Below are 21759 nucleotides of genomic sequence, written 5' to 3'. Positions count from 1 at the left end.
ATAATTAAACCCCCCCAATATTAATCCATTTATAGTTTATCAAGAACAAAATAAATTTGTCATATTATTTATTTATTTAATCCTAATTATTCACAATTAAGTGCTAATACGCAATAAGGAATTCTAATTCAAAACATTTCTAAATGCAATGCCAAATCCTTCATTATCACCAGCTTTATTCGCAGGCAAACATTAAGACTGCATAAAAAAATATAACAGATCTATAAAATTTACATGTTTATATAAAACAATCACCTTGCTGTTTCGAAAAAATTTTCTTCTGCCTCTGGAGTTTTGGTCTTCTTTCAATAACTGGATTAAAAAATGTAACCTGCAGTTCAAATAATGTGCGTTATAATTTAATTTTCAGAACAAATGCATTCTTAAAAGTTTAAGGAAAACCTCTTAAACTATTCTGCGACATAATACTTGCAAGTATATTCAAGTGCTTCAAAGAAACATTCTTACCTCTGCAAACAGAGTGCCCTGGGGTTCAAGATAGAGACACATGCCATGCCTTTGGTTATCCAGGAAATCTTCCAACCTCAGAAACTTCACTGCACACAAAGATCTCCAGTCACGCCAGTAAACTGAGATTTCTAATTCACGTGACTATGACAGGAAACATATACACAGGAAATTACTTATTAGTGATTGTTCTGCAAGAGTTATCACTGCACAATCATAAGATCCAACAACCAAGATGCAGAGCTGTTACTTTAAAGGACTGTCAGGGCTTAACCAGCCAGACTAACAAGCTCTCATGAGGATGACCATGGCACTTCAATTCAGTTCAGATGTGAACACCAGTGCACAAATAAAAGTAGAGGTGTAAAATTTCCCCTGAGAGTAAAAGGAGAGAGTCACAAACAGTCACCAGACTTTTTGAGTCTGTCTAACAATACTGCTTGTTCAAGATACTTTAGCTCAAGCTCTGACAACAAAGTTTAACCTCAGCTTTAGTAGTTTTCCATGTTATTTACAAGTATCAACTTCATTTTGTGGCTGCAGACAATTCAGTACCTGCATACACACAATGATGCAAAACTTTATATAGTATTTCTAAAAGTACATACAGGTTTTGTAACACGGTCGGGAAGCAGGGCCAAAAACTTTAAGCTAACAAGAGCTACTGCTGTATCTTGCTGGTGGGATTTATATATTCTTAGGCTGTCTTATATGCCTGTTACAAAAGCTTGTCACAAAATGTGAAGAATCCTGCAATATAATATAACAGCAGCATCATATGTTACTAGTTTAATTCCATAATGATGCATCAGTTTACTGTCTGTGATAGCTATGATAGGTTTTAAAAAGAAATAATAAGCAACGGATTAAAAACTGACGGGGTTTGGATTGTGCATTTGAAATACATGAAATATGTGGTCATGAACAGCAGGAGTAAGGTCCTGTTCTGGCACCAAAAAGCTGAGTTCTTAAACAGAGACCATGACACACACTAGGCTGGTGTGAGCAGCTACTACGCTTTGAGTAGTTGTAGTCTGAATCTGAGAATAATCAAGGCTTCAGGGCTCCACAGCTGCTCTTTTTTTTCTGCACTACTCCTGACCAGAACCTGAGGTTCTCCACCTGCAGCTCTAAAGCTGCTTCCTTCCTTCCTAGACAGAGGGAGTCTGGTTTGGGGCTGGAGGGGTGGGGCTCGTCGGGGAAAGAGCAAAAACAGGAAGGTAGCTTTTTTTTTGTCATGTGTTTTAGACATATAGTAGAGGTAACATTTAAGCTCCTAAAATATAGTTTAATTTTCAGTCTATTTTAAACACTGATGGAAAAAATAATCCTTGTACCTTAAAATGCTGTGACTATCAGATATCTAAAAAACAAATGCTTGACTAAACCTATATAATATGAATTCTACTTCAAGGGTATCGATTCAATACTTGTGTCCTTCAAGTAACATTTAAAGTTGTAAGAAAGAACTATGACTGAATTTATTATTCCTGAAGAACTGATCAGCTTTACACGAGAACACTTCTGTAGAAGCACTGTAAAAACTCTATGACATAGCTTTACCAAAATACCAAACTCTATCTATCTAATATTACAGTTTACTGATAAATAACTAAAATCTGGTAATCCAAATTAAAATGTAAGAACCATCTACCACAGGCTAAAAAAATGCTGATTGTTTGATCTTGGTAAAAACATTACATCAATTTGTAAGCCAGAAAAGGTAGAATTTCTAGAATGCTGGCCCAGCACAATGGCTTAACCCCAGGGAGCTCATTCTGGTAAGGATGGGAACACTTGCACATATGAAATTTGAACAAAATGACAGCAACGGGGAAAAAAAAAGGCAACATCAAATAATCAAAAAAATCAACTACAGATCTCAATGAAATGAGGCTACATTTTTACCCTGTCTAGTTCCAGTGTAAATTTCTGATCCCATGACTGATTGGAAATTGGTTTCCAGCTAGTTTGACCAACCACAGTGTTATCCAGCTTCAGTACAGCACAGACTTCATCTGAAAGTAAAGTACACAAACTCAGCTTAAGTCTTTAAGAGGATTTTCCACAAACAAAAAAATCTCTAGTAAGTTTCCCTTAAAAATGTAATCTCATATTAAACTGATTCTTATGGGCATAATAGTGTGGTTGTGCTTTTATTAACAGCTTGACAGGTGAAGAAACAGGTAAGTTTAAAGCTTTGAATCAATTTAATATTTTAAATTACAGAACACACCACTGCACATGAAAATGTAAATAAAAGATATCCATAAAATTAAGAGAAGGAAGAGTATACTGAACTGGACAAGTCATCTGTTTTCAGAAGGTTTCTACTACTCCCACTTTTACTTTTACTGGGTCTGCTTATGAAAGATGATCTGGCTTCATTGGGACTCCAACCAGGTAACGTAATTGATGTGGCTTTTGATCGACCAGGGACGTTTTCCAAAATATCTTGGCAGCCCATTAGCCGAACTTCCAGGGTACCTAGAAGATGACAGACAATGATTTATCAAAGATTTCTGCTATTAAGTAAACCAAGTGAATGACTAATGATTGATTGATGGCAATAGCTCACATTCTGACCCCCACAGGGTATAACAGAAATATCAGATGAAATCAAAAGACAAATCCAAGACAGACATATATACTGAAAATAAATGCATCAAAAGTCAAATATGTGGGACTCAACCTTCTAGAAAGAGCAACAGTTCACCAAATTAACACAAAATAAGTTTTTGTTCTGTGTCTCAGAAGTATCTTTGTTTTCTTCACTTGTGAACCTAACTGACTAGGGTTTAAGTTGTAAGCAATGTCACTTTTTAAGATTGACAAATTTTGAATTTCTTATTAAAACAACAGATCTTGTGGATGGAACAATAACAATTTTTCATGAGTTTTATATAACTAATTAATATTGGATAAAAATAACACACTGACTTTGAGACTACAAAGTTGTTTAAGATACACTCAGAAATCACATTTGCCTGCTACATGCTAAAGTCAAATTTGAGTTAGTACATAATTGAAAATCATTGAATTGTTCCAACTTTACTGAATTTGGATTTATAAAAGTTGAGACAAGAAGCTACTCTTCAAGAAGGTACTCTTCCAGGTCTTCTACATCTTTAACCAAATGAGGTATAGAAGCTGCTGTTCAAATTGAAAAGAGTTTCCTCCAGCAGCACAGAAACATCTAAATACCACAGATGGTTACAAGAACCGTAGGCTGACTTCATCCTGTAGAAGATAACATCTGTAAAACTGTGACACCACTGACACTGACAAAATTAACTACTAGAAGTGGTGAAATTAGCCAGTTCATAATCACAGTGTCAGTGAGAAATGCACTGCTGAAATGCAGTCTTCTTTTAATAGCAAATGTACTTAACCATGAAACTTAAAAGTACTCCTTTGCAACAGAAACTTAAGTGAGACTTGACCTAAAAATGATCTGGCAACATCATAGCCCACAGAACAGACACCAAGAAACCAGTCTAAGAAGAAATCCCAACCTGTAGGAAACTAACAGCCGTAAGTGACAGCTAAGCATTAGGCTATGAAGACAAAGAGATGCTATTGGCTTCCGAAACAGGTTAAAAGGTAAAAGAATACTTCATTCCCAAACTCTGTTTAGAAAAAAAAAAGAAATTAATAAGCAGAAAAGCTATAATCTTGTATAAGGAATGGCTTTATATCAGAAAGTTATGTTGATGCACGTTAAGAAGTATGACAGTAGCACTGCTCTATTTTTCACAAAGCGTTAGAGGCAAAACACAAAGACACTGCTCATTTAAATCCAGCTCAATACAAAAGCTCTTTGTGTAGTCAATATGAAAGTGAAACTATTAAGAACTTCACAAGCATGTAGCTCTGTTTTGACAATTTCTATTAAAAACTGTTCCTATGCACCAGTAAATCACATTTAAAGAGAAATTGTCACTGTATTGTATCTGACTCTTGATTATGGTATTACAGGAAAAGAAAAAAAAAAGCTGTTTTAATCCCAAGCCATGATACTTCCTGCCCATGGTCACTGATCATTTGAGATTTCATTTGATGAAAAACATTGGCCCTACCACACAACTTCTCAAGGACTCTCGGCTGAGGTCCTGATGAACCACAGTGGAAGACAAGCAGACCTACTCCATTTTATTATTATCATTGCAGCTCAGCAGAAGAGTTCCTCTTTTTGTTTTAAAATATAACCCCATGTACTTCAAAATTAAATTCTGGTTTCAGTTATACAGGTATAACCAGAGTAACCTTTGAATTACAGGTGTTTTTTGTAATAAATTTACTTGGTAAATAGTAGGCTTAACAGTCACATGTAAAATGTGTGAGGACAAAAAACATGAAATCAAACCTATCTTTTCTAGCAATTCTTCTATGACCACTCACTAAACAAGTTTAATAAAGCAACATATCCCAAGCAGTCAAAAGCATGTTTTTCTTTACGAACACTGTGAAGCAAATGCTCAAGATCTTTGTTCAAGTAGGGTTCATCTCTTGAAAGTTTACTTCCAATGAAGGACAACCAGGTGAACCCAAACTATGAGAAGTTCCTAAGTCTTATATTGATAAATAAATGTACTGGTCCTTTACAGTAGAAAGGCTAAGTCTCTTAAAAAAAAAATCGCCTCCATGTTTATTCAACAGGAGAACAATCAACACCAACAGAGTGTTCAAGGGTTCCACGCATGTTTGTTAGGATCTCCTTCTTTGGAATACAAATATAATGCCTGTTTTGGTTGCATAAATCTCACCTTTCAGAAATCCAGTGAAGTTCAGTGGGTAAAACAGGAACTGTGTTAGAAAAGCTGGATGCCTATTTCCAGCTATGCCACCTACTTGTTGTATGACCAGGGCAATTCACTTAACCTTTCTGCAACTTAGTTTCCCCATCTGTAAAATGGGGATAATGATACTTACGCACCTTTTAAAGTGCTTGATAATCTAAAGACAAAAGGCATTAGGTAAATGCGAGCAATATCATTCCACAGTGAGCTAATTTAAGGCCAGAACTTCACTTTTTCAACAGGATTATAAAAAGGTCAACAAATAAATCATAGAAACTTATCTGCATTTTTTTGCAGCGCATAGACACTTGGAAATTCTAAATGCCTTTGTCTAGGAAAAGAACAACAATTAAGTATGTCCAGAAAGAAATACAGTTGGTATTAAAGACTTGTTTTAAACCATTAATTAAGATTAAAAAAAGAAAAAAGCTCCATAAATCATACCTGTTAAAGCTGCTGGTTTGGACAGTGTACTGTACTGGTTTTGAGTAGATATCACACTCTGACGAGGACTTAATGTGGGTGAAGAGACTAATGAAAGCTCCTCTATAATAATACTGCTTTTGGGATGGTTTTTAGGAAGTTCATTCAATCTCTGTTCCAGTGAATACTTCAAGAGGTCCAGCTTCTGGCTTGATTCATTAAATCTTGCTTGCGCCTTTTTAAAATAAAACAAAAATTTGAAATATTTCAGGTTTTTTTCTTGAAAGAACCTTTAAAGCAAACTATCAGAAATTGCAATGACATAAATTACTTCTGAAAGTGCCTTTCTGTCAGTAACTTTCCCAGATCCAAGTAATTTCATCACATTTTTTGCACCTTCTGCTACAGCATACTCTATCCTAAAATGATGCCGTAATTCTTCCATTCGCAGTTCAAGAGGGCTTATCACAGGTTTTGCTGCAAAGAGATACAAACAAACAAACTTTAATGAAGATAACACTCAGGTTTGATTTCCTGAATATTAACCCCTCCCCCATGTAAACAGAGGGCAGAAGAAAAAGAAATAAAAGAGAGAGATGCATATTTGGTACTCCAAAGAGAAGCCCCAAGTATGTCATAAAAGCAACACTGAAATTTTAAGCATCTGCATTTTAGTGAAGAAATAAGTGATCAGGGCCTCAATTCAATAAACAGATCCTACTGCTTGAAGAGCTATAATTGGTAGAGGATGCACGAAAAAGAACATGTCTTCAGGGGAGTTAAGGGACAAGAACCAAATCTCCCAAATATTCAATTGGCAAGGAGGTTTTGAGACTTCAACACTTCCGAATGACACTGTGAGGACTTATTTTTTAAACTACTCTGCAGCCAAGTAGATCCCTGCTCAGCTTCTGATAATCCCCCTGCCTCACGTGAAATCCCATTGAATCTGGCTTCTGTCAGCACAGAGAATGTAAGAAATCCCACACACTGCCTTCCCCAAGGGGTTTGGGTAAACAATTCTAATGTCCACATCTTTCAGTCTTTAGATTTCCCAAAAAGAAAATTTCCTGGATATATTTCTTTCTGTTTAAAGCTGTAAGAGTAGTAGAAACACAAAAAGGCATTTGAAAGCCCTTTCTAGCTTGAATACCTTTTTCTTTTAAACAAATGATATACATAATCCATGTACTAAAATGAGGTGTTGAAATTGGGTGTGTAAAAACAAATACAGAAAAATCAAACACCTCACACACCACAAAACACACACACACGTTTTTCATTATCTAGGATACACGCAGGCCCTGACACTGTCATACAGCTTCAGAAATGCACATGAACAAATTTCAAGACTTAGAGATGTACCGATATGCCCACAAGTGTCTAGTACACTCAAGTTACTAGAACTCAGAGATAAAGTTTTTTTATTCTTTGAAGACTTCCAAGGAAATGCAAGTTTAAAACTATTTCTGAAATGCAGCATGAGTATTTCAATCAGGTTGCTTTAAAAACACTTTTTTTGTTGCTTTAAAAATAGTTGTTTAGCACTCAAATCTATCCTAAATACCCATCAAGACAAGAAAAATTCTCCTCCATCTGTGCTCCCATTAGTAATAATAAGGTCAATCTATTTAAGTATGACAAGCAGGCTTCGTACCTGCATCAGATTTTTTATTTAGGATCGTGAAAAGATAATATGCTTTAAAGAAAATTACTAATTATTACGACAAAATAAAGCATGCATGAAGAGGGAAGGAAACCACAAAGCAAAAATGGACTGCAGAAGGTATAAAAAGGATGATGAAGAGAGATTGTAATTTTCCTCATTAAGCTGAAGGTATTTTCCTTCAAGTCAGATGTATTTGGCACCCCAACACAAAGTTTTGCCTAGTCTCTGATTATTTTTGGTTCATGTAAGCTTTGTCAAACATTTCTACTAGATATTTATGGTATCTCTGTGTGCATATGGGTACATATCTACAAGACATTCTGACATAATTGATTCATATTTCCTTTCTACACCATCACCATTATCAAAAGCCAATTCATTGGTCTGGACTGCCTGAAGAATCTGCATCCTTATAACTTCTATTTTTGTCTTGCTGTCCTGAAGCATCTGCTGAGCTGTGGCAAGAAGTTTTCGATCCTATTAAAACAAACAGACAAGTTTAAATCATAAACTTCTTCATGGAACAAAACACACTGAGTATTTCAAAACACACATACTTAGGAACAAGAACTAAATCTATGTATTTCACTTGGTATAGCAGACCAATTCATCTAAGCACATAAGGATATTAATGGAAATCAAGTTAGGACAGAGGTACCAGTTGATTAAAGACTGTAAGCCACTCCCATGGAAACTGTGTGTGTTTCAAGCTGAATTAAGGAGACATGATCTAGAAACATTACATGTGTAATTTAATGTTTTGTAAGCGGATACTAAAGAAAGGACAAGATATTAAGTGTAAAATACCTCCAACATTATGTAGAATGACTCAAATCTTCCAAGTATGCTAAGAACTCTTGTAATAGACAATTTGCTAGACTAAGCCCATACAAAAGTAATTGTACTAGTTAATCTGAGCTGATCTTCAATATTGAAACTAGAAAGAAGAAGTTGCTTACATAGCATATTATAAATAAGTCTGCAGTACATTTTCCTGAACAAATCAGAGCTGAAGATTTTTTGCATTAATAAATACATAACAAACCAGGGCTACTTCATTAGCTATTTCATCAGCAGCTTGAGTACAGTACTTTTTTATCTAAATAAACTAAGATAACCAATTTTTGTTTTCCAAAGCAGTATCACAAGAAGCCGTTTAGAAGAGAACATTCCTGAAAATGAACTTGCATGAACTCCTATGGGCTGCCATGTGGCTCTCCCTGTACACTCTGGAAATTACCAGATAACTCAAAGGTGATCTGACTTGCAGTAAGGAAAAAAAAAATGTAAGAAAATTTAAGGCACTCTATTTGTCCTGTCCATGCAGTACCAATCAATCACAGTAATTAATAGCAGTCAGTGCAGATGAGTATCACCCTTGTTATAGCCCAAAGGGTATTTTGGTTAACTCATTTTGTAGTCACTCAATAACCTCATTAATAAGTTACTTTCCCATGGACATGGTTTATACTTGTATTTTTAATTTTATAATGAAGTTATCAATTATTTAAGAAGTTAAAGAAATTAAATTCTTCCCCTTGCCACAACTAAGACAAAGAACTGCAGTGAAGTACGTATCAAGAGCTAGAAATACTGGCACCATGAAGCATATGCTGAGAAAAATTTGTATGCTGAGAAATTTACCTTCATAGAGCTCCTCTGTGACCTTGCACCTAACATATTACTCACTCAGATATTTTAATGCTGCCCTATGTTCTGCAGGGTAGATAGACCAAGATCTACACATAAAAAGACTTTGGTTGCATGGGAAGAAATTGTGCCCCCTCTGCACACCATAAGCTCAGAACTCTTGCTTTTAAATTTTATTATGGATCAACATTTCAGAGAGATACCACTAGTTTTCATATTTTAAGATTCCATGTTAGCTATCCAATGAGCTAATGATCACACGGAATTTCCTACCTCAGTGCCTTCTCAAGTACAAATGTGAACTTTTGAAATAACCACTGTCTTTAGCAGAGCATAGGCTTTAAGCAACAGATTACAAGCAAGTCTAGAATCCTGCATTAAACCTTATCCACACATCATTCTGATGTATAAATACTCAGTGTTTCTTTGTCTGTATCTTTACTTTTATCTCATTTTTCATCTTGCTGCTCTTGATTATCCCTCGTAGCCTCTTACTGCAATGGATTTGCTTGCTCAGGGGCCACATTGACCCTTCAACGTGTAGAACGGAGGCAATTCAGGATTATAGAGATATCCTTATGTTTTCAAGAGACAGAAGATCTCATCTTCAGAATCAAAATGTATGTGTAACACTGAGCAGCTCTTTTAGTGTTGGAGGCTGAATACAAAGTATTTCAATGCATCTTCTGAGTATAGAACTGACAGTGCCTGTGAAGCTGATCTGCAAAGCTGTCAGGGGATCTCAGGGAACCCACATATATCCAAGAAAAGATGACTTATCTCAGAAATGTTTAAGTACAAATAGGTTGAGCTGAATGTTACCGAAGCAAGTAGAGTAAGTACAAAGGGAAAAGCTTCCCATGAGATGATGGGTTTATTAACAGACTGCTTTTTCATTTTTAGAAAATAAATTATGACCTCCCTCCATTAAATTTAGGTCTGAAAATAATACAACAGATTTGAAATTAGATCATATTGTACACTTGAATAAAAGGTCACAAATGAGTTTAATATGTTTAAAGAGGGTCCTGCAACTACTTTTTAAAGAACTACTGGATTACTGGGGTTGTATTCAAACTAGTAATTTTCTGCCCCCTTTGCCCACCTCATCCAGACACTGGGCTCTTTTCAAGCTCTGCTTTTTAAAACATTATCAGCATGCTCAAGTCTATGGTTCAAACCTGCCACACTAACTCACTACTGAGCATTACAAAAACGAGAGAATGAATACGCACCATTTCCATCCTGTTTGCTGAAGTGGCTGGCAATGCTTTTGTGCTTTCCAGCTTGCTCTCTCCAGTCCAGATACTATATAACCCCAATCTGGTAGGCTGACTTAAGCATTTACCAATTGCAAATACAAGATTCAATCATAAATTTTAATTACATGCCTCAATCATGAAGCAAGGCAGAATTTATCCTCTCTACCTAGTCTGATCCAAGCCTGCTAACAATGTCTAATATTACAGCCCAAGTGTTTAGTTAAGTTTTTCCAGCCTGTTATAAGGTTACTTACCGAGGGTTTATTAGAAACCTAATTCATGTATGTCTTTTGATCCATTTGGGTCAGTGGATCATTAGCTTTAAGTGTACCTGATGTTAAGTATATGGCCTCAGAGGATATAGACTCCAAGGTTTTCCAGGAGTTGAGGGACTGTGGTGCATGGACAGCATTCCCAGGCCCTTAGTCATAATGTGCACTCCGGGTATTTCTTCCACTTGCCCCAAGCTAGTATGTTAGAGGTCACTTTCAGATAAGGCTACTTGGGACAGAAGGAACTTGATGGTACCTATGGTCCATCTAATCTAAACTCATTTTTCTGGGAGAAAGCAGCATTCATTGCCATTTCTTCAACGTATAAGGAAGTCATGCAGTAGGCAGATACAAAGTGATCTGCCTCTCCACCACCTCTTAGCACAAATTCACTCAGAAAAGTGAAATTCCTTTCCAACACTTGGATTAGAATCAGTTATAAGGGGTAGCAACATAATTCACAGATGCCTACTCTTCAAATCAAACACTTCTTTTTAGTAAGTTCACTGACCTTGCTGGTGTTGCCTCAGTTAAGATGTTAAAACATTTCTATTTTACTTACTATTGTCTGGACACAAAAACACATAACCAAGCTACTACATACTACTTGTGAGATTTATTCTTGTGTTTCCCCTTAGTTTGGAAATTCATCTCCTTAATGACTTAGTAAATGAAAAGAACAGCTAACGAGTAACAAATGAAAGGTGAAGGAGCAGATAAGTAGAGGATCTTCCCCTCCCTTTTTTCTCATTTGAGAACTATGACTCCCTAATAAAATATGTGTTGTAGCCCCTTTTTTGTAGGTTTCTGCAGCTTTTTTTGTTGATGTTTTGGTTTTGGTTTGTTTTCTTTCATTTAAAAGGTTTGGCTTGTCTTTCACTAGAGTTAGGGGATTCTTAGAGTATGATGAATTTTATTACATAGTAAGGAATATGTAATATGTCAAACCTATTTAGAGGTTAGCAGACACTTTCCCTCCACCTCCTTGGAAAAATTCTGGTGCTATCAAGAGAGAGTGAGCAGAAGGATTTAAAATTCAGATATAGGAATAAGTGTGGATTTATTTTTAATTTCACTATCAGATGCTACCTCTAGATTACCACACTTCCATTAAAAAAAATCTTTTTACTGCTAACTACAGCTAGATGACCATTTCAGAAGCATACTTTGCAATGCTGCCTTTTTTGTAATTATTGTGCGCATTACAATTTTAAACTAATTGAGTTGGTTTTTTTGAGCAGAGCTAGGAAAAGCATCAGACTCCAGCCAGTGTTATACCAAGCTTTGCTGCTAAGTGAATCACACATGGTCAAAGATTACTAGATGTACTAAATTTAGTAAGCCGGATTTGTTATTTAGGTTGAACTGCATGTGCACAAACTGATAAAACAATCACTTCAGTGAGTATCAAACCACAACAGAAAATGGTAATTTGTAGCAGCTCTGATGTAACTCTTTAACAAAAATGTACCTCAAACTAAAAATACTGAATTTGCATAATGTTTATACATTGTACAGTCACATTACAGCAACATGAAAATCCACAGTTATTTCATGTTCTTCAAGCATTCCAAATTCTTACCTTTGAAGAGCCATTTGAGTACATCTGTATCATATTTTCTGCTCCCTGTTTTACCTTCAGTTCTATATCCAATTGCTTCTTTAAGGCCATCAATCTGTTGTTAGTAGAAAACCGAGGATCGCTATTTGGAGTATCAGGAGTGCTGGGACAATCTGCGAATTAAAGGTAAGATGTAACGTGTGCAGAAAAAAAACAGGAAGAAAAAACCCAAACCACTTCCCCCCAACCCACCTTACACTCTATTCTATTAAGTTATACACTAAACAGAACTGGAACATCATACTTAAGAATTAAGACCGACCCTCCTGTCCAGAGCTCCTTTGCAACAAGCACTGCAAATGCGCCTTAACATGAAAAGCCTCCCGAAAGCCCAGTGACTCCTACTCATGTCCTAATTCACATGAATCACTTCCGGGAGTGGTCAAACAGGCAGGTTTGCAGCCAGGTCTATTTTTATTTCAAAAGAGATTTATTTCTTCTGGAATGTCTTGAGTCAATAAAAAAAATGCAGTTTTACACTAAGATTTAAAAGGAGGAGCACAAAAAAGCTAAGTGTTTTAAAAACAAACTTGGATAATAATATTCAGTACTAATGAGCATTGTCTGGATACAGCTATTGAGCAGATCCTCATCTATTCTAGTGTGAACACTAAAGACACTATTTATGTCAAAATTAAGAACAGACAAAATAAGCCTTTTTCTTAGTTGAAAAGCTGAATGATTTTTGCTCTGGAAACATTACCAGAATTCAGGGATAACTGGATATACAGGCAGACAGGTTATTGAACAGCTGTGATCTATGAGAAGGATAAAGCTTTTTTTGTTTGACAATATTACTGTGTTTGGATCTCCATCTTGTTGGATTAATTTAATGAAATGAAAGTTAGTTTTATCAATTAAATTACAGCCAAACTGCTTAACTTTTCTTAACCAGTCTATTAATCACCAGTTCATATATCAGCTTCTGCAAAATGAACTGTTAGCAAACTGAAAATAAGAGGTCACTGGACTATTTCCTAGCACTCAACTATTTCCAGCACAATGGTCCTTTTAGCTATCTTCCCTAACAGTCCCAATGGCTTCTCTTCCAACCTTTTGGTAGAAAATAATAAATTAATTTCTACTTTAATAATTTTTTAAAAAATTTTTATTCCCTCTACCCTAACAACTGAGAGAATACCTTCTCTATGGACAAATGACATCAGCTGGTCTCCTGGAAGATAGTATTTACCAGTACGAACAGTACAATCTTTTTTCCAATTGTAATAATTTTTCTTGAATTAAAACTAGTGTGAAGAATCAAGTTCCTGAAATCCTCAATTATCAGAAAACACAGTGGACTAGTTAGTAACTTACAAATTGTTATTTAAGAGATGTCATAGGGAGATTTCTTATTTGCCATTTCATATTTCTTCTGTAAAAGCTTCTGATAACTACTTTTGGAGATTTAATACATTTTACTTCCAAGTTTGCTGGGTAATTTCCTCCTAAATTGCAATCTTTGCCGAGTCTACATACAGATTTCATGTAAGGAGAAGTTTAATTTCCTCTGCTGCTAATTCACTCTTCACTTCAAAGCCACTTCAAGTCTCTTACTGCATCCTCACTACTTAAAGGTAGGACAGAAAATACCATATGTTAAAAAAGAAAAAAAATCTGCATTATTCCTCATCTGTCTGTTTTGTCGTTGATCCTCTCCTTAATGTTTTGCCTTTGTTTCTCTGTGAAACTGCACTTGAACAGCTTTACCTTAAATCTGTTATTAGTAAAACGAAAATTAACAACATGCTTTCCTCTCACTTGATTCTTCACTTTTAACTAATTCTCACCTAATAATCTATTCAAAATGAGAACAAACATGAAACTTGAAAGTCACAGTGTCAAGTCTCCTTGTAAAGTAGATTCATCATATAAATGAATATTTACCAACTTTAGATTTATGATGCAAGCCTCTACCACTTAAAGATCCCAGCCCTCTGATGATCCCTGTGAAGACTGTGGGGCTCCTGAAGTCTGTTTTCACAGCTTTTAAAGATGCACACAACCAGTCTCCCTTTGCATTAAAACAACACTCAAGTTGCAAGTTAAGGACTAATTAGAGATAGCTCGGTTCAGGTTGCCCAGGCAGCTGTTATTATCTCCCTTTGCATGTCTCCACTGAGAAGGTGTAACCACATCACTTACCTGGGTCATCTCAAGAATTGGTCTGTACTTGTGGGCCTAACCTACCCTCTACTATTTAGTTTAGATTGTTGTACTGTATGCTCTGTTAGTAACCAACAGCAAAGGAAACTTTTCTGCAGTATCGACTAATTGGTAGGAAGAAGTAATTTTTTGCCTTCAGGCATAGTAGCTGCTCACTGAACTCCCAAACATGGAACAATATGGTTTCTTAACGAAGATACTACCTTTTTAAAGAAAAAAAAAGTTTATCAACAGCATTTCAGTGACTCCTTCTACTCCCGCCAACAGCCCCCTACCAATACAACCCAGTCAGCAGCTTGAGGCAGCTTCTTATAGAGTTCAGATTAAATTTTTAAATCAGCCAGATAAACCGGTTCTATTATGGAAAGCGTTGGCAATCTTAGCAGCAACACTACAAGCTACATCTGTATTAGCTGTTTCCCTTTCTCTTTGTAATATAAGGTTGTAATGACTTTGTATGGCTAGTTATCTCAGATCTATTTGTGTAAAGCACTACACAGAGGGGCTCAAATCTCCTCTGAAGGCATTTAGTCATCTTCATAGTACAAATAAGTAATAAATTCATCCAGATAATTGCAATCAATGGGATTTATGTATATGCTTGAAGTTAAACAAGGGTTAACTACTCATGCCAAACTCATATTTCACTCAAAGTAGGTAACCAGGGAGTGGGGAACAGAAGAGATTCTCCAGTTTGCCCTGTCTGTTGGTCGATACAGGCAGTACAAGACTCGCCATTTTGGATGCATTCAAATACAACTTTGCATAGGACAGCAAGAGCTTTGCTCGGTACAGGTTTGGGCTCCTAGGCCCAAATATTATTCTTGACAGTGAATATCAAGTGAAGTAACAGATGCATTTCAAGTGAACTTAACTTGAAGTAAAGTAGGCATGTTATTTTCCTGAAAAACTATGAATGTTGTTGCTTAACATTAGTGAGTTTTGTGTGGCTTGTTAGCACACATCCAGGCTGCTGGAAGAGCTGCAGTGCTGCTTTCCCAGCACCTGCAATATCCTGTTTTCATAAAAATTTAGTCTTCAGACTTAGAACAGGTTAATAGGGATGGTTTAATGGATTGGTTTTTAATATTTGGATTACACGAGGACAATGGCAGTTTTCAGTCTGAAACGTTTATCTTAACTGTGATCTTTGGTCTTCTGAAAACCTTTTCAGTTTCAGTCTTTGTACAGTGCTCAACAGCAAAAATTTCCGTCTTCTAAATGGCCTTTTACCATCACTCCCATCTAAATTATATTTATTAAGATTAGTTACACAACTCTACTGAGACTGCTCATTCCTTTGGGGACTCCTTCCCAGATGCTTACATACACTATTTCTTCAGTGAACTCAGTGTGAAATCTAGGATCCCAAGTAACTTTCTGAATTTGGCTTCCCAGATGGTAGTGCAGTATGCTGTTAAGCTACTCAATTAGTAGCAAGTGCCCTTCGGTAAATAGTTAATTTTAATCTTATTTGAGGATATTTAATTGCAGTTCGCCTCATCAGTGTCATACCCAACAGAAATACCTGCGATGCATGTTTAGGCATAGCTGAAGGGAGGAAGAAAGAGGCATCATCAGGCTTTTCTCAGGGAGGCAGATGGTTGGATCAGCACCTGAACTAAGCCATCAGAAGGTCCAAGGTAGCAGTGGATATGCTGCGCTCAGAAAACATCTAGCACTGACCTCCTGGAAACTTTTGGAGTTCAACTGAATTTCCATTAGGTAACAGCCAATTTTAACTAATGAAAAAGTGACAGGAGATTGTTTCAAATTGCTTCGATACTGGTATTCTACACTAAGGTTCCCAAAAGTTACCATGAAATTTCTATGGATATGAGCCTTGTAGGTGGAGTCTGCTGTCTAAGAAGTCAATTTTGTTGCTGCCTCTTCCAATTTGCAGTAATTGGTGTTATATGGACACTCTGGTGTCTGACAGATTAACCTAGTCATTTGTAGGGACAAAAAATCTCCCTCACTCCCCTGTCAGCTAATCACATTCTTAAAAATAATAATTTATTTTCTTTGTGACGCCTACAGCCAAATTTGATGTGAAGATGACAGCTTACAAGTTAGCTAGGAGAATGGAAGAAGAGGCATGAACTTGTCTTTTTGAGTTCATGTTCTCCATGTTTTATCCAGTTTCCTCAAATCCCTCAATGTTTTTCTACCATCACACCTTTCTGTACACCTTAACTTCAGCTCTATGAGACAAATTAATTTTCCAATTTATAGATTTTCTATGTATTAACTCTATGCCTAATTAAATTGGTGTTTTGCTGGAGGTAAGCTATTTCAGTCTTGCACCTCCACTGAATCATATTAAAAACCACAATCTGCACTGCTACTTTTTACACACATAAGAAAAATACCAATTTAATCTATGCTACTGTGAAGTATGTTTTCAAGATACAAAATTTCTTCATCTCTAAAACAGAAGTAATCATCTCCATGTTACACATTACATCTCTCAGACTTTCAGCAGTAATGGTTATTAGGCTTGTACTACTCTTATTGCTGGATTCTGCTTACTTTAAGTGCTGACCTACAAATTTTAAAATTCCACATCCTTGTATGACTAATACGCTGCATGACAAGGGCAGACTTGGGTACAAAGTCCCACTTCTAAAATGAACTTGGACTCTTCAGCAACCCATAAGGTAAAGTACACCTATGTTATGCTAAAAATTTGTTTCTGAATCACATACCCACTGCCAACTCTACCCTCACACTCAGTAATATGGCTTTTTGGCAAACCATACTTTTTGGTTAAAGTTTAGTACCAATTCTTCAAATAATTGTGAAAATAATTTCCTATGGCATTAAGACTTGGAAAGCTTTCAGCTCTAGGTAAACTACCATAAAAACATCTTGCTTGAAATGGAATGTTACAAAATCACCCTTTTCTACAGTAGATTCGTTAACACTATATTTAATGGTTTGAGCATGTATTGATTACACTATGCTGATGACAAAGGAGTTACACTAAAAATTAGTGGTTTGTTAAAAAAGTAATAGAAGTTACTGCTTGATACCATAAGCAACAGTAAGTCACAACAGCTTCATGGCACTTTTCAGTTCTAACTTGGGAGCACTTTACAAATATATGTTCACACCCACTTTTCAGATATAGGAACAAAGTAAGATTAAATGACTGTTTTAAGATACCATAATGACCTTCCAACCAGTCAATAGAACAAAAAATTTCAGAGTTCAGGCCTGATGAGTCAAAGGGATCATCACCTCAATGCATCTCAATCCTGACTTTGCTACTTAGAACCTGCAAAAGCCTAAACAATATATTCTGTAAGGCGGAATGAAAACCAGGGCCACCCCTGAAAAATACTGAAGTACATAAAGAGAACACAGACCTTGACTCCCACAGTTCTCGAACCCTTCTTTAGCTTATTTTCAGCATTCAATATCTGCACAGCCTAAAAATTTCCCATATATTTCCTTCTCTCTTTTAAATAACTTGTTACTAACTGACCAGAAGAAGGTCAAACATGAGCTAAAGCGAAAAGTAGTAACATGGAATAAAGATAACCCCTGGAAACAATGCACTTACTCGGGGAGCTCCCATATTCATCAGTAAATGGTTATTAAATTCACTGCTGATTCCAGCAAAAGCAAGAACTCCTTAACTGAGATACCTGTGACCTCTCCACAGAGGTATCTTATGTCAGATGGCAGTGACCTTTAGTGTTATGTGTCTATGTACTTCCTGAATAATGAGTGTGTGTACATACACACACACACACGCACACAGTTTGCATGTCATAGCTTCTATATTACCAACCCTATTTTGCAAAGGCCAAGCTCACTAATGCCTTAAGTCAAACCTAAGACTTCAGTATTAAAAATCAGATTACCACCCAGATGACTCGCACCCATTGGTCTCAGGACACACAGAAGATTTACTGATAGTGCTCCTCCTCCATGAACTACTGATCATGAATGAGGAAGCAGACAAGCAATCAAGTTATAAAGCAAACAGTATAAAATACTCAAGCATTTCAGTTTTGGAGGGTGGATGCTTGTAAATCTTTGATCTAAAACCAGATATTAATAGAACTAAAGACTACTTTTTTCCTCAAGAAAATTATGCACAATATCCTATTAAAATGGTTCTTATATACAAATACCTGATGTGATACTTTACAGACAATATAAAGATCTCCACAGAATTAATATGTTTTTTCTTGCATATTTCAATAATTAAGACTGTACAACCCATCTACCAGTAACACTTAGAACGGAATGGAATTTAAAAACATAGTACTAAGAAGTTTAGCACACATCAAAAGCATGTAGAAGCACATAAATTTATCAACCTTGATCTTTTATCCTTTGAACCTCCACTGCATTTCCCAAGACATGCATAATGACAATATTGCTCATTAACTCATTATGATAAGGGTTTTAAAAATGCTACACTGGAAGAGAGCATTTTAACAAGAGCATTCCACGCTCATCCACTTTTTGAGTTCTAGTACTAGATGAATTTTGCGAATTTATGTCTGCACAGATTTTTAATATTTGGCCTATACACAGTTTGTATACCATTTTCTTTCTGTTCCACTCTTCCTTTAAAAGCCACACTACTGTCGACAGTGAAGCAGATTTTCATAAACCTTAGCTGATATGGAACAGAATGCTTTATGTCTACCAAAAGCCCAGTGGCTATCTAAGAAGCACACATTATTGTATTCATTCCCATTTCACGCTGCAGCAACCACTTTGCCTCACTAATTCCAGCTGTGTCCTCGTTCTGCCTCTTGTATCTCGCACAGATCAAAAGCAAAAAAGAGCAGAGAATACAGAGGATACTGTGCAGGCCACCTTGGACCACACATGGACACCTGAACACCTTGGCAGTATGTCACTGGGCCAGATAGTCCTGCCAGTACTTTCCTAATTTCTCATCCCTTCCATCACAGGGATGATGCAGACTTTTGTTCTGCTGCCCCGGCTTCTTTAGGGTTTGCATTCACTTTGCATAAACCTTCAATGGCTTGTGCACATTTATTAATTTTTTGCCAAGAAGAGTCTGTGCAATGTGAAATCGTCAAGCTGGCAGTATCCAGCAGGTCATTCCACAAAGCTGAAAAAGGACTGTTTACTTTCACAACATTCCATCTTAAAATACCAAGCCTGGTATTCTTAAAAAATACATTCAAAATTAGTATTGACTCACTGCCACACCACAGAAAATACTAATTAAAACCATTAACTACAACCATTCTGTGATTCTGTGAAAACAATTTCCAATTGTCTTTAAAATGGTAGCTTTGCCATGGAAAAGCCTGGAGACTAAACACATCCTAAGAGGTGTCACTGTAAGAAATGTTTGATAAGTTAGTCAGACAACAGCATAACATAAAAACATTTTCTAGTTAAGTCTTAAGTTTAAAAAAACAAAACCCAACAAAACTTTCAAGTATAAATGTTGTAAATTTTTCTCCCACAGAATAAAAAGGTGCGTTAATGCTGATGCCTACAGTGTAAGTTGGAGAAAGTCACTGGGAGAGCTACTAATATTTGCTTTTATACAGTGAAAAGCTATTAGGAAATATTACAGTGACTGAGAAAATACTTTAATACAGTAAGAACTGAAAGTGAAGAACTCACAGTCCAATGAAATACAGTGTTCCCTAGAAACTCAAAAGTACTGTACACTCATTTGTGAATTAAAACAAAGAGACATACATAAGTAACAAGCTTGCCAACTAAGGATTCCCTCATTCACAGAGCAATTTTTTCCAGTGAAATGGGGTACAGCTTATCTCAGCTATGAGGAAAAACTGATTTCACAGTAACACACGGTACCTGCAACATCTTCTAGATCCGTTACAACAATGTGTGCATTTAGCTCCTGTAACTTATGATGCAAGTCTTCTAACTTCTTATTTGATTTTTTCAAAATGTTGTCCACATATGCCAAGTTCTTTTTATCTGTTGTGACCTTCCTGAGGTTCTCTGCTCCCTCCTTGATTTTAAGTTCCTTCCTTATTTCCCGCTTGATTTGGTCCTTTATTTCATCCAGCTTCTGCTGTACCATTGTATCTGAGAAGTCCAACTTCTGGCCAGTGCTCACGTTCTCAGAGGTTACAAGACCTTTGGCATCCCCCTAGGAAGAAAAACAGTAATATAACCATCAGGAAACACTGCTTCTGTCAAGACATGCCACACATTTAAAGTGACCGGACTCAGGTCCCTGTATGCTAAACACTTGCTTTGCAAGAACATTTATGAACTATGGGTTTACACCAACACTGACCTAAAGCAACAATCTCACAAGATATTACATGTTCACTGGAGTTACATTTTACAACAGATTTTATATTTAGTGACATCTTTACTATGCCTATTTTTAACACCAAGAGATTTAAATACTTTTGGATTTGTCATGGCTGCTTGCCTGGCAGTTATATGCCTCAGAGCTAATGATTCACATTTGTAATTTTCTAGATTTAGTTTGTGTTTTAATAGACCAGATGGATATAGGAAATAAGACTAACTTCTAACAATTATTATCTATGATGAATTTTTATACATTCATTAGAATAGATTCCTTTTAAAGATTGTAAAAAAAAAAAAAAAAAAAGAAAAAACCATGGTGGTGTTTTCAGTTGTTTAAAGAAATACTGGCATCTTTATGAAGATCTGTCAAGTTGTTACTGGAAAACACATTTGCTAGGGGTTTTTTATTTTTATTTTTTAAGTTCCTCAAGTAAAGCCTTTCACTTCAAAAAAATCATAATAATAGCAAAAAAAAATAAATCTTGCTTTCTTGTGCAGGCAAGTTAGGCTGAAATGAAAAGAAAAAATTATTGCAGTGATGAACAGGAGTTGGTGCAGTAAGGGAGCAAGGGATGAAATGTCAGATCCCCAGTGGACAGGAGCCCGTGCTTGTGCCTAGTATGCATTCACATATCAGTGAGAAGTAAGAGCACAAAGGGCATGTTATAGAACCTACATCAATAAAGTTCAAATACAATTAATTACATAAGTGACAGAATTTCCTCTGTCTTATACATGGACCCTGGACACTGAGTAGATATTAGGTCCTACCCAGAAGTCCCAGCTAGAGCTAAGTGAGTGAAGATCGAAGAATGGTTCTCCTGAACTTAGAATTTGATCCAGTCCTAATTCAGGATTTATTTAATAAACGTGTGGTCTGATTTGCACGTAACTACCCAAGAGACCAAAATTCCAGTAAATTTTCTTAACCATGATAACGAAATTACTTAGATTTCAGAGAAATTGGATGAACAGTAAGGCATTTGAAGGGGTAATTAAAATTTTGAATGTTTTTGCTGTAAAATTAGTTGTTATCACTATTTGCTGTTGTAAAAAGTAACAGTACAGCAGAGTAAACAGTAGAAGAAAACATTTGGGAAGCAGTTCAAGGAGGACAGCATCAGCT

General features: G+C 36.1%; 1 protein-coding gene across 2 annotated transcripts in view; it reads right to left on the bottom strand.

The window, feature by feature from the left end:
- Nucleotides 1-21759, bottom strand: part of PKN2 (protein kinase N2) — a 54985-nt gene that overhangs the window by 10407 nt on the left and 22819 nt on the right. For both annotated transcript variants that reach the window (XM_027694265.1, XM_027694264.1), the window contains exons 2-10: nucleotides 20160-20460; nucleotides 12126-12277; nucleotides 7719-7836; nucleotides 6022-6167; nucleotides 5712-5925; nucleotides 2770-2955; nucleotides 2377-2486; nucleotides 469-612; nucleotides 256-331 (exon numbers count right to left, since the gene is read on the bottom strand). In XM_027694265.1, coding sequence (XP_027550066.1) covers nucleotides 256-331; nucleotides 469-612; nucleotides 2377-2486; nucleotides 2770-2955; nucleotides 5712-5925; nucleotides 6022-6167; nucleotides 7719-7836; nucleotides 12126-12277; nucleotides 20160-20460 — 1447 coding nt within the window. The remainder of the gene's footprint in view (nucleotides 1-255; nucleotides 332-468; nucleotides 613-2376; nucleotides 2487-2769; nucleotides 2956-5711; nucleotides 5926-6021; nucleotides 6168-7718; nucleotides 7837-12125; nucleotides 12278-20159; nucleotides 20461-21759) is intronic.

This window comes from Neopelma chrysocephalum, unplaced genomic scaffold (assembly GCF_003984885.1).
Source record: "Neopelma chrysocephalum unplaced genomic scaffold, ASM398488v2 Primary Assembly neopelma1_97, whole genome shotgun sequence".
Lineage (NCBI taxonomy): Eukaryota > Metazoa > Chordata > Aves > Passeriformes > Pipridae > Neopelma > Neopelma chrysocephalum.
This window is presented reverse-complemented; position numbering and strand designations above follow the sequence as displayed.